The 14,440-nt window shown below is 36.9% G+C and overlaps 1 protein-coding gene across 3 annotated transcripts in view; it reads right to left on the reverse strand.

Annotated features, from left to right (window-relative positions):
• Positions 1-296: 296 nt before the first annotated feature.
• Positions 297-14,440, reverse strand: part of RSPO2 (R-spondin 2) — a 148,497-nt gene continuing 134,353 nt past the window's right edge. For all 3 annotated transcript variants that reach the window (XM_008535760.2, XM_008535759.2, XM_070630827.1), the window contains one exon: positions 297-2,204. In XM_008535760.2, the coding sequence (XP_008533982.1) occupies positions 2,089-2,204 (116 nt within the window). In that variant the 3' untranslated portion in view covers positions 297-2,088. The remainder of the gene's footprint in view (positions 2,205-14,440) is intronic.

The raw sequence follows: 14,440 nt of genomic DNA on the forward strand, positions 1-14,440 counted from the left end.
AAACAGCCCTTTAGGTAGAAAATATTGTTATCTCCATTTCACAGATGAGGAAATAGACCTAGAAAGATAGTCTAGACTGTGACTCCAGCAGTCTGGCTCTGAAATCCCCATTCATACCCACCACACTATAGAGTGTAATTTACAGCTAAACTAGTTAGTGTCCCAGATGTACTTACCAACATAGGTTTTAAGGGTATTTTTCTGCTTTTTTTTTTTAAGGACCATTATTTGAGGGTAGAGTTGTTATAGTATTTTTTCCTAAATGTATATCCAAAGAAAAGAATTTCCACAAAAAATAATTTTGAAGTTTTTTAATGCATGAAAAGAACATCCCAGAAACAGAACAGGTATTGACTTATTAATGATGAAGCACTATATAAAGGAGCCCCCTCCCCACTTAGTAAAGAGGAATATAATGTAAATAGACATGAAAGAAGACGATCACTTTAGGATTAAACGCAAACCCCAAAGTTGTATACAACATTCATATATGGCTTATTATCTTATAGCACTATTTTCATAATGATGTATATGACATTTATACTTATTGGTAAGATGCTTCTGACTCAAAAGTTAAACAAAAGTGCTAAAGAGGTAGTTTTGCCAATGCAAGGTGAGAAAAAGGCTTTACCTTGCTTTGTTTTTTTTCCTCAAAAGTCTGTAACCAATTCTTTTTGTTCTGATTCTCTTCTGGATCAGCCAGGAAGATAATGATGCTTTCAGAAGAAGCCAATTCAAAACCCTCTAAGAACTGATTCCCCCAAGTGGACAAGGATGGTGTTGAAACTACTCTACGAGTGTCCTTAAAAGGCTCCGTAGTTTCCTCTCTCAGTCTTGGATACGAAATAGATTCTGACTCAAAGGAGATCTGTTAAGATCTGACCAGCAGTTGGAGGAATTCATCCTGTTTTCTCCTCGAATTCTATGAATGGTCTGACGATGGTAACTGCTACAGTGACCTAAGGATATAGGTAAGTACTCCCTGTCATTGTAAGTCAGAGACAGCTTTAAAGACAAAAAATATATATATAAATTGAAGTTTGAAATAAGAATTTGAAAAACCCTCTAGCTGGCCTCTGAAATTGCATGATGAGTACTACAAGTGGCCGCACATAATTCCTCATGTTTTTAGGCGTCACAAAGTCATTACATCTTCGATTCTAAGGGAGTTTTGGCTTCTGACTGCCAGATGCCACGTGTTGCTTTATCTGTGCGAGCTGACATGGAGTGGGGGAGGTCTGCTGATATTCAGATTCTTTGACACCAGTCATCTGACCCTATGTACAAACTAGCTTATCCTATCCTTACAATGAGAAATAAGCCCACAAAGAAAAGAAAAGTTAAGTTTCAGGGGGCAAGAAAATATTTGTCAACTTGCAAAACTAGAACAGTCATTTACTGGACAATGGTTAGGAACCACTAGAAACAAAGTGACATAATATTAATCAGGTATGACGTTACACATAAGAAAGCATAAATATACAGTAAATAAGAGGTTTATATGTAGCCCCAGCAGAATATGTACACATTAGAGCTGCTGCAAAACTGAGCAGGAATTCCTGTAGCATATCCCCAGCTAAAAGCAGTTTCCTCACACAACAGTGTGAAGGTGACAGATGCTGAGAGTGACAGGTGGTAACACTAAGTAGATATCCACATAGATTTATCCTGGAAAATGCACAATGTGAGAAACAAAGGGCACAAGTGAAGAGCGCTTTGCCTGCTGAGCTTCTTTCCCATAAAGATGCACGAGTCTGTTCTCCAGTGGTGCTCTGCAGCCTCGCACCTCTTGCCTCTCTGTGGTGCCGGGACCTCTCGGCGCACATCGAGCCAAGTCACATGCTGTACGCTTCCTCCTGCTTCCACTGATTCAGGTCAGGAACTCCTGCCACCAGTCTCCAGATGCAAATCAAAGCATAAATAACAGAGACCACGCTTGTGGCTCCTCCTTTCACAATGTTACTGGGAACAGTGACTGGTCCGAGCAGCACAAATGCCACACACCAGTGTCTGGAAGTGGAGAGCAGCTTTGTGCACTTTTGCAAAAACAGCCCCCCACACCCAAATCCACCCTCTGTGTCTTTTATCTTACTGATTAGCCCTGTCTGTAGCTAGGAAGACGCTGTGTTGCTCCTGGGCTCTTTCTATCAGCTTCCTCTTCTTTTTCTTGTTCTTCTTCTCCTTTGCCTTGGGTGCCCTCTTCCCTACAACAGGGAAAGAGAAAGAAATGAAGACATGTCAGAAAAGGCTCTTTCTCTAGCAAAGAAAACACAAAACATTAAGAGTTTTACACAAAGCCCATCTGGAAAACATCACCTATGGAAAAAGCAGCCTCAAAGAGAAAATTGTTCACATTAATTTTGACGGAATAATAATAATTTACTAAATTGGATATGCTGTCTAAAGCAGAGACTGATCTTCCTGTTACAGGGAACTGGCGTATTTAAAAACCTCCCAGCGGCCTGATCAGTCTTGCAAATATCATCCTGCCACAAAAATTCCATTTATCCCCTCCGACTTTTAACAATGCTACCCTTTACTAGACATCTTTACATCTTTCTACTGCTCCACATGTCAGTGGGTCGAAAGAAAATAAGCATTTATCTACAGTAAATATACCAGAAGTTTCAAACTCCCCTCTCCCTGCCCCATGGGAGAAAAAAATGTCTTGCTTTTAACATTATTCCCCCCATGTTCTCCAAAGACCAATATACGAAATGACATATGTGGAATACTTCTTTACTTTCTACAAAAATTCACGAGGACTTCATTCATTATGTGGCTTATGGCTTCTTATACAACTCCCCCAGACAAGTTGTTCTTATTATTAATTGAGAGTGAGAAAAATGCTTGTTTCTGAAGAACTGGTGGTATGTGTCTTACTGCCAGGAAATCAAACCACGTTATTTCTCCTCTTTGCCTTACCCACTAGGAAGCCCAGACCACGAGCTAAATGGGTGAGGTTTTCCTCTATCAGGAGATTTTAGATAGTTTTCCCTTTGCCTCTGCTATACTTTACTTCTTCTATCTTGTGGTTATGATTTATAGTTTTTATAAGGTCTCAATGTTTCTTTGCAAGCATGTATATATAAGATTGTGAGAAAATGAGAATAAGGAACATAGGCATTCGCTTTAGGTCCATTGCTCTCTCTGAGTTCTAAACACATAGGAATCATGGGATTTTTAGAATTGAAAAGAGCTTTAAAGGTCACCTACATTTTACAGAAAGTCAGACATCACCATACACCTTCAGTACGGGAAGGTTCTCCCCCAGACTAGAAATTTCAAATCCTATTCTTCCTCTCCTACCTGCCCTTCTTCCGAATTTATCATGTAGTTCTACAAAACTTCAGTTTTCTCTTCCTGTGAGGTATAGCTATTAGACACTGTAGTAATCAATACGACAAATAGAACATTCAGTGCTAATCCATGCTTTCCAGCCTCCCCCATACCTAAGAAACTCAACATCCAAGACCCTTTCATTACAGAGACATAGATGGCCAGCTTTTCAATCCAGACGATGGAGAAAGTGGCTGATATAAGAAATGAAAAAGAAACAGGTAAATGGCTTTGGAAACCAGGGTATGCTAGATTAAGAGAGACTATGAGATTTCTAAATAAGGGAGGTGTTCCTCGTTTCCACTCTTTCTCATCAGGAAGTATCCATTTTGTTTGAGGTGGAAAACAGTCTCACTCAAGACTGTAGCACATGGTTGGCACACAGCTGATGTTCAAGAAATGTTTGAGGGGTAAAACTATCACAAGAAAAAATATAAAAAATAACATTTTTAATAGGACACTACAGTAAAATAATCACAATGTGATCATGCCCTCATATTAGATTATGAAGGCCCTTTAAGTTAACTTCTGGTTCTTGTTAAATTCTGGCATTAATGTTATAATGGCATTTTGCCATCTTTAAACATAGGCATAATCTTACTCAGTGAAACGTTAGTCCAAGCCATCATTAATCAAAGAAGCTGTAAAGTTACAACTATTCAGCAACATTATATCTAATGATGAGACACACATAATGAGGGAAGAGGAATGAAATACTTAACATAAAATAGCATGTTTAAAAAGAAGCTTCAATTATAAAGTTTTATGAAGAAAGTTCTTAGTTCTATATTTTCTTTAACCAAACAAAAGTTCCTTAGTTAAAAAAATTCATTACTGACTACATTGTAAAAATTAATTTAGTTTATGTTTAATTTATTTAAAGCCTGAAGTTTAAGAGCAAATGGAACTTAAGTGAATGGAAAAATAATGCTAATATTAATAAATTTTAAAATATGTTAAGATAAAACATATACTGGATATATGTTACTTAAAGAAAGCTTTTCACATTCACCGCCTCAATTCTTCATACAAATTATGTAGTTGAAAGTTAAATGTACGTTACTCTAACAGCAAATCCACGCTAAATGAATGGAAACTCATTTTAAAAGGGTCAATTTTATGTCATTTACCTATTATTCTGATATAATTGTCAGTATCAAAGAGTCTTTGGGTTTGCTGGCTGATAATATTGTGTGATAGGGAAGTTATTAAATATTTACATAAAGTAGTTCATATTGTGGCCAAAAATTCAGTAATGCTTCTGCAAACTTATTTTATATGAAATAAGTTTTCAAATTGTATGATTATCCCATCGGCAATAAGTTACATGGTACTGGTTCCAACTAAAGATGTTTTGGGAGACCTAATTACAACCCTAAAAATTTTCCTCAGAAGTCTCTTTTGAATGACATCTCTATGCTATTGGTTCATTGCTTGGTTTTGGTTTTGGTCAGCCCCATTTCTCATGTAGGATATATTGCAAATACCAAAGAATTAAGATGGTTAGCCAAGATTTGACCACGGATAGGCCTAAATTAACTGAAAATATTTTGTGGTCCACAGTAGGTTTTTTTGACTTTAAGCCCAACTCAAAGTAATAAAAGAATATTAAAACATAACCTAAGAGAAGGTATAAAAAGGATCTTGTACATACTTCCTTCTCAACTCTAAGATTTTTCAAACATAAGAAATTAATCATAAGGATTAAAGCTAACAAAAAAATCTGTTTTTGTCTATGTATTTGAAAAGAAGTTATATTGGACATACAAGCATGCTAATTTACATTTCCACTTAACCTCTTTACATCTGTGGATATGAGATTAGACTTGGAGAATGACTTCCAAACTTTCACCCTGTACAGGAAGCATTTAAACGCAAGTATGATACCAGCCACCCAAAGAGTAATTCAACTCATCGATTTAACTTTCTTACTTTTTAGTTCACAAGACTTGGAAAATATAGTGCCCAAGATCAGCAGAAAAGATTTGAGTTTAATGACAAATTCTGCATATCTTTGTCCTGCATGCTTTAAGAATGCAGCAGCTATGACAAATCACTATTGAGTGAGTCTGATCTACAGAGCAAATCTTTTCAGCATTGTTCTACAGATGCAAGATGACAACTGGCCCAGATACTACTGTTGTTAAGGAAAGCAATGCAGTTTAATAGAGAAAGGCCTCCTCAGGGAGGAAGGAAAGCTGGTAGGTAGGCACAATCTTATAACTCAGATGTCTAGTAAGACATTATACTCATGACTCTGTTTTTACATTTATAGACTGAAGATGCTACGATCAACCTTCACTAGAAAGTTATGAAACACTGTATGAAAATGTTGTGTTCCTAGGGTGAAAGACGTGTAAAATATCACTAGCAAGACAAGATTATCATCAAAATGAACAAAGTCAGAAAGATACTATCAAAGCCACACTCTGACCAACATAATTACATTGACTTGCACACATGTGGAAATGGTCCAACAGGATAACCTATCAACTCTTCTACAGAGAAAGGTGAACAGTGCCTTATGGAAATACTCCTAACATGCAGCTGTAGATTACTGCTATTAGACTTAGAAATAGGAGAGATTATTTTGAACTAAGATATCAGGCAGACTCACAAATTACATGAAGCTGTGAAAATACTGACTCCACGGCCAGTCAGACATGAATTTCATTCATTCATAAGTTCCCAAATTCAAGGAAGGTCTTCAAATGGTTTCTACCGTTACTAGGTTTAGGTAAGAGTCTTTTCATCACTGGAACAATGGTTCTTGTACATCCATTATTAAGTTACAAAGGTTGTCTAGGGTTTTCATAATGATTACTAAGAGGTTTGAGGAAGACTTTCTAATGACAAATACAATGAAAGGAAATTGAAGAAAAAAATGCAGTAGCTGTGACTATCACAAAAGATAAAAGCTTCTCTCTCTCTGTCCTCCTCTCCCTCCACACACACTGGGGAAAGCAAGCCACAATTATGACAAATGTAATTAACTGTAATTACCATTGTTATAACCACAATTATGATGACAAAGGGAATCACCTGAAACCAAGACCAATTTCTATTAAATTTTAATGGTAAGTTTGTGATGCTAACTTGAAACCTGGGCTTCACTGTATTTATGAAATTCACCACGGAGACTTGGGGATCACCTCAGAGAGACTCAGTCATCCTTAAAACAGCTAAATCTGAGGGACAAGAAGCCCATGTAATAACCAACCCGATGAATCTTGCCATACTTCAGAGGACATGCTGGAGGCAGAACACAAAAAGATCGCTTCCACATCTAAAGTCACAAAGATTAAGTTGTAGACAATGAATAGCAACGGGACTATTTCTTTTTTTCATATGGGCAACTTGAGTTTGCCCAAGAATGAGTAGCAACAGAGATTGATTTATTTAAGAGTGATGGATGATTCTCTGAAAAAATGCCAGCTGGTTCCTAAAACCTTTTAAAAGCTCATATAGACAAAAGACCTAAATACAATTCATAATGGAAATAAAAACAGTTAATAAATATATTAAACAATCAAATCTCACTTACAATTAAAACTGCCAAATAAAATGAGTTGCTGTTACAAAGATTCTTAAAAGAGAAAATATCTAAAGCTAGTGAGAACGTGGTAAGACAGACATCAGGATGCATTATGAGAGCATAACATTGATACAGCCTTTCTGAAAAGCCATCTGGCAATGTGTACAAAAGCATTAAAAATATTCCTAACTTTTGACTCAGATCTAGGAATCTATCCTAGGAAAATAATCTAAACTTGGACAGAGATTTATGCATAGAGATGTTTACTATAATTCTGAAAAAATCTGTAAATTACCTAAATGCCCTACTACAATTTTTCATGACTCCTTCTTTTTATGATTACTGAAGCAATAAAGTATTCTGTATTTTAAGGCCACAGCAATTAAATTTATTCCCAATAATAATTGCATGTCCTTAAAACTTATCATAAATAGGTATAAGAAAACACCTGTAATACAAAAGCATTCCCAGTGTGGTGGTAAGCAGATCCTTTAGTGGCACAGTCAATCATAATTGGATCTAAGATATAAAAGCTTAAGAACTGCTAAACTACCTAAACACTTCAGACGTTAAGAATGGATTAGCTCATGAAGCTTCTTTAATCTAGAAAGGAGTCCCAGTGGACAAATATGATGAGCGCTAAGGGATCCACCATAGCATATCCTACATAGTCTAAGATAAAAATCTTTCCATTGTACATAGCAGTTCAGAATAACATATTGATGGTTATTTATTTACATAAGCCGAGAGTCAGAGTACAGAGTTAGTTAGAATGAGTAAAGCAAATGGATCAATTTTGGCTCCTTATTTATAGTGCAAAGTTCAAATTATATTTTTAGAAATAATACTCTTTCCACTAAAAACATTTCACCAATAGATAGATGTCTTTGGAAAGGACTGGGAAATCCTTCAATGGTTGTTTCCTGACTGTGATCAAATTTTCTTTGAGAAAAAATTAATCTCGAGACAAACCACTAACTTTTAAAGTGTTGAAAAATAATAAACCACCTACTAAGGGGACCTTACTGGGCATCTTGAATTTCAAGTTATAACTTGAAAAACTTCCAAGTGGTTACTTAGTCATTTCATCTTTATAAAAGAGCACGTGCTGGGTATGGAGAACAGACTGGTGGTTACCAGAGGGGAAGGAGGTGGAGGCGGAGCCAAAGGGGTAAAGGGGCACAAGCTTATGGTGATGGATGGAAACTAGACTTTTGGTGGTGAACATGATGCAGTCTATACAGAAGTTGAAGTATAATGATGTACACCTGAAATTTATATAATATTATGAACCAATGTGACCTCAACAAAAAAAAAGAGGGCATGGGCTTCAAAAATCTATATACAATCTGAAGATAAGTTACAAATAGTTGTTCGTCTTACAAGCCTATTGGTGGAGAGTGACAAGCATTCAAAATCAAAAATAACTGACAAATGTACTCCTCTAAACATACAAACATGAAAATCATTCAGAATACTTACTACCTAAGCATATTTATGCTAATTTGTAAAAAACTAATTCAACAAGCCAAATTCTGATTTTGGGATACTGTTCTTCTATTTGTCAAAGTTTGCCATATTTTTAATTGTCATAAGAATATGAAACAGCTTCCTTTGTCTTTAAGACCTCTCAACTCTTCTTATGTAAGGCATTTTATTAAGCATGAAGTCTGTTACCTATTTTGCTGAAAGGAAGTCCCGTTTGGTTTTAAAATCTTGTTTCATGCTAAAAATGATGAAAATGGAAGAAAAGCTAGTCCTGAAGATCACCTGAGCCTTTATGAATCATGTCATCACTGAGAGTTCCTGTACGTGGTATTTCAAAATTTCCTCATTTTATATCTCTGAGGAAAATCATTCTTCTTCAGGTGTATAATGCGACTTCTAAAAGGGCAATGAGCTATTTCCCAAGCTCCTACCTGCCAACTCATTTAAAGTGATAAGAATTACAGAAAAGTAATTCGAATGAGATCTGGGTTTGTTCCACGTAACGTTGGTCTCTCTAGTTGATTTTGTTTAACTTAAGCTCTTAGACACCTGGTACCTCAAACCAGAAAAAAAAGGAAAATCAGTCCAAAGACAATATTCTATGGAGTTTAAGTCAGAGAATAAACAAACAGGGAGAGATGCTTTCAAAACTAAAGATATTTTCATAAATACTTTAGGTTTATTGTAAAGACAAAGAGTTTCAGAGTCATGGAGACTAAAACTTTCCACAATTTCGCTGGTGTGAGAAAATAAATACATAATTCTACCACAAGGGGGCAATAATTCACTTTTACTGTAAGAATAGCTCTGATTTTTTAAAAAATGTACAAGGGAGTTTTGGGGCTCTAATTTCTTAAATACTTTCTTTTAATCCCAATTGGACGCCTTTTTTTTTTTCCCTTTCTAGCTAAGGTGAGTTCTGTAGTGGACTAAACAGTAGGTAGCAAGGCCCAAGCGCATTACAGGGAAAAACGTAATTACATTGCTGTTAAAAAGATGTTTGAGGGTAAAGGAGGGCAAAAAAGAGAAGCAAAGTAAGATAAATTTGCCATTCAAACAGTGAGTTAGGGGAAAAAAACATTATTCACAAACCCAGGTTTGCCATTTTATTATAGAGAAGTTAACATCAACTACCTGCAAAGAACAGATCCTTTTTGGGGGCGTCTCATTTATAAGAATAGAGTTGTAAAACTAAAAATGATCTTCACTATCTTCTGGTCCAGGGTGTGCACAGACTTAATATCAAGTACGAAAGCTGATAGTTAGATGGTGATTCCTGACAAAGGGTTCCGATCGAGTTGGCCATATTGAGGAGGGGGAGAGACAGCGAGTATACCAGACACTCATTGTCTCTGCTCTAGTCCAGCTCTGCTGTATGGTTTAGATCAGCAGCAAGCGAGGCACAGAGGAACTAGAGCGACCTACCCAAGTTCCAACAGCTGATTAGCAGAACCGGACTTGGAACCAGGTCTCAATGTCTCTCTCTCTCTTATGTATTTTTATAGCTTTCAAGGTCATTGGATAAGGACATAGTTATAGAGTTACAAACACACTAGAAGACAACTAATATTACTCTAACCTAGTTCTATGGGAAAAGTCATTGGCCTCATAATAACTGTGAAACCCCTTTATGAACTGCATAAATAACAACTTATCTGTAACCTAGACTTTCTGTAAATTGACACTTCATCGATTCACGGCTTATTCTTTTTCTTACCTTTTAGCAACATGCAATCTAGAAAGTTTTCTACATAGGGTTAATGCGACGGTGGACATTCCTAATATGTACCATGCACTGTAAGCACTTTATACACATTCTCATCTAACTGAGTATCATGAAAAAATTTAAGTACTCAAACTGTTCTGCCAGAACATTGTGCAGTCACGCACCCTAAATTGAATCAGAATAAATAAAATTTGCAGTAAACTATCAGGCTCATTTGGCATTCCTAAATTAAGTCAGAAAAACATCAGGTTTTGCAGAGAAAATGATACAACTCATTTCATTTGATTAGGAGCGATGGGATAACCAGAGAAGTATTTCAAGTTCCTCCATAGCTGACTTCATACTATAACAGAGGGTTCCTTTTAAGATAATTCCATTAGAATAAAAGGATTTAATCCCTTCTTCTTGGTCTTCAATCAATAACCATTAACTAAATGAAAAAAAAAGTCCAAGAAATGATATTTAGGACTATCGTCATATGGCAAGCATTTATTTAATTTGGATTCAACACAATTTCTATGGAACTTGAGGACACACCTACAAGTGAAAAGAAAGTTAGTAATGGTTTCAATGTGTTAGCTATGTCAGAGCATGGGTTACCAGTCCAACATTGCAGCTCACCTAAGCGGCAGGCCTGACGTAGACAGTCAACACAGGATGTGAGGGGATGAATGTTCCATGAAGGACCATAAATGCATTCCCCTCTCTGCAACCTTGTAGCACTTTGGATCTCTCTCATTAAAAAATTTACCATCTTCTGTTGTAATTTTGTGTTTGCTTATGTATGATGACTATTAGTTTGTGAATAATTACAAATAGCTACAATTTAATGCCAACATGTGCCATAGATTCATGGTTGAAGTCTTTCCAGAAATCACGTTACCAATAGTCACTCAAACTTGATGAATAAGGGGAGTTAAAGCAAAGATATATGGACTAGATTTAAACACTCAATGTGGTCAGGAACCAAAGCCGTATGGTCTTTGTCATCCATCAGAGAACGAACTCTCTTGCTCTTCCTGGGCTCCCACATAGCTTCTGCCCTCAACTTTAGCTTACGCATGGTTTATGAAGGAGACCCTGGCCCTGAGTAAACCCACTGATCTTTCAGCTTACCTTCCCCTTATAACAGCCTCAGTCTCTTTTGCCTTAATTGCATATTTTCAGGAGAGGAATTCAACATGAATTGCTTCCCCTATGAGTTAAACCACAGAATCATGGATGCCTGGCCAGCCCATGGCTAGGTCACTCCCAGGTCTTGCCTAGATAGGTGGGAGCAGTCATGTGACACTAGACTGGGCAAGCATCTAGGATACATGTTTAGAGCATGGGTTTGGGGGTCAGCCAGCCCTAAATTCAAAGCAGAGCTCTTCCTTTTATAAGCTGGTGACCTTGGACAAGTTACCTTCTTTTTCTAAAGCTTAGTTTCCTCATTTCTAAACTGATATCAATGGTACCCATCTCATCATTGCTGTGAAGGGTAAAGAAAATGTATGTAAAGTTCCAGATACTATACCTGGGACATAAATGCTAAATAAATTATAGCACCATATGAGGTACCTCACACGTGTTATTTCTAATCCCTACAACAACCCACAAGGTAAGCATTATTTCCATTTTGTCAGTGAGGAAATAGGTTTAGAGAAGTTAAGTAAATAGCTCAAAATCACATAGCTCGGCAGTGATTCAAACCAACATCTGGCAGATTCTGAAACCTGTACTCTTTCCACTATACTCTTTGGATCCCTTGTGCCCAGCAAAATGTCTTTGATCTCATAATCATTTAAATGGCGGCTGAACAAACAAATTAATAAGTAAATGCTAGGCTGAAGAAAGGCATCAACCTCCCCACCCAGTCCCTCACAATATTAGGGTTCCCTTGGGCCACATTAGCTCCCCAATGGGCTTGGCCTACAATCTATATTTTTCACGTTAATTATTCCCTGGGGTTAAGGCATTCAAAGTCTCAGTTTCTTGGGGTCAAGCAACACATTTAGCATTTCCAACTCAGTATCAACAATGTGCCCATGGCAAAACCCAAGGGAAGAAAACATTTCCTTTCCAGGTGGGAGTTGGAAGAAGTTTAGACCTGTGGTTCCAAAAGCCAGTTCACAGGCCACAGATAGCAGAATCCTCCAGGGAGCTTTTTGTTTGTTTGTTTAAACATAGGTTCCCTAGCCATACGCTGACTCTTGAAGGAAACTTTCAGGAGAGAAAACCTAGAATGTTTTTTAAGCTTCAGAGGTGATTCAGTGCAAAGTTAAGACTTACATGCAAGTCTAGAGCATAAAGCTCTGCTGAAAAGCATGTGGGCAGGTGAGAGAAAGGACTTTGGATGAGGATAAAGAAGAAGGCACTGAGCGAGAGGACTTCAAAATGAAAGTCAACTGCCTTCCCAATTGAGCTAAGAATCTAGCTTCCAAATTGTGAAATGAAGCAAACCTCTTTCTGCCTGGACTCTCTCCCCTAGCTTCTGTCTGTGGTGATTCCCCAAGAAGAAAGCAGCAGAGATCAAACTGTCCCTGTGTCGAGAGGAACGTGCACACCCAGACAAAGGACCACTTATCTTTATCTCAAGCCAAGCTGTTGTGGATCACTCATGTTATAGCAGATTCATTTCTCCTGTGGTTATATTCCAGAAACTTGCTTCACTCTATCTACAGAATCTCTCAAGTCATTCAATTAACAGGTTCTGTTGTGAAAGACAATCTACTTAGTTTGCAGAAATTCTTAAAAGTTGGACAAAAAAAGAAAACAAAATTGTAGTTGAAAAAATTTAAACTATTGTCAAGTTTGGAGCTTCTTCCTAACTAGGATACAGAGTTGGCACTTCAAAAATTGGAAAGAGGGGCTGGCCTGGTGGCACAGTGGTCAAGTTCACACGCTCTACTTTGGGTGCCTGGAATTTGCAGGTTCAGATCCCGGGCAAGGACCTACATACTGCTCACCAAGCCATGCTGTGGCAATGTCCCACATATAAAGTAGAGGAGGACTGGCACAGATGTTAGCTCAGGGACAATCTTCCTCAAGCAAAAAGAGGAAGATTGGCAACAGATGTTAGCTCCTTCTAAAAAAAAAAAGGAAAGACAAGAAAAGTACCCCTCAGACCAGTTGACACAAATACCAGAGGTAATAAAATGTTATTAATTGTATTACAGAAAGAAGGAAGAATATTCCAAGTCTTTTTTCTTCTTTCAGAAATGTGCTATGTAGGAGTTTCTTCCAAACTATTAAATCATCATCATCATGCAGGTGTTAGCTGTGTGCAAGCACTAAGTGTTTTACAAATGTTAAGGCATTTCATGCTAAAAATATCCCTATGAAATACATACTATCTTTAGTCCCACTTTGCAAAGAGGAACCCGAGGATCAGAGAAATAAGGTAACCTAAAATGACACAGCCAGCCAGTGGTCAAGTTGGGATTTGAACTCAGGCAGTCTGGTCCCAAGGCTTACCCTCTTAACCATTATGCTATACTTTCTCTTATCACCTTTGTGGCATAATAAATGTGATCTCCTGAGAGGGAGGAGAGACAGGAGGAGGTGAGTGTTACACTCTTCCCTTTAATCATGGACTCCCACAAACCCTATGAAGAGGCCATTCATTTAAATGACCAGACTATTAAATTAATAAAATGGAGGCTGGGACCATCATTGATTTGATATAAGACAAGGATGAACAAGGGCATATTGTATTTGTTATTCTTGCAGGACAAGGAAAGTAAATATATATTTGCCAAAAATAAATAGTCTTTATCTACAATTAAAGACCAGATAAATGTTTTGGTTACTGTAGAATCTTTGTCACCTACCCGAGTAGCAGCAATGGATTTCAATTAGAGGAAAATTATTTGACAAGGAACTCTAAATAACATGTTCAACACACCTACTGATTACTACAGACATTACAGTCCTGAGGTTTCAAAAAGTCTGCAATCTTTCTGTTTTCTTGAATACTAATATCTTTGTCTGTCATTATCAGATATTAAATAAATCAGAACATGGTTAATTATGGTTTTTTTCCTACAAATATCCTAATGTTTAATAAAATGGGTTTGTTTCCCTTCAATTGACAGTGGTATTTCACTATCTGGAAAAAATATAGAGACTTATTCATATAGTATAAACTAAAATCAAAGGAAGCTATTACACGTGTACACACACATACATACACACAATACATACCTGTAGTATTTCCCAAGTATTGCTTATTATCATGGTTATATTACTATGTTCTAATCAGTTTTATTTAACTTACGTGTTAAAGGAAAATATGAGACCCCAAAAGTTTATGAATCACATGAAAAAGTTTAAGATGTAATGGAAATGATTTAAAATGAATCATCACTGAA

This window comes from Equus przewalskii, chromosome 8, assembly GCF_037783145.1.
Source record: "Equus przewalskii isolate Varuska chromosome 8, EquPr2, whole genome shotgun sequence".
In the NCBI taxonomy this organism is placed as follows: Eukaryota; Metazoa; Chordata; class Mammalia; order Perissodactyla; family Equidae; genus Equus; species Equus przewalskii.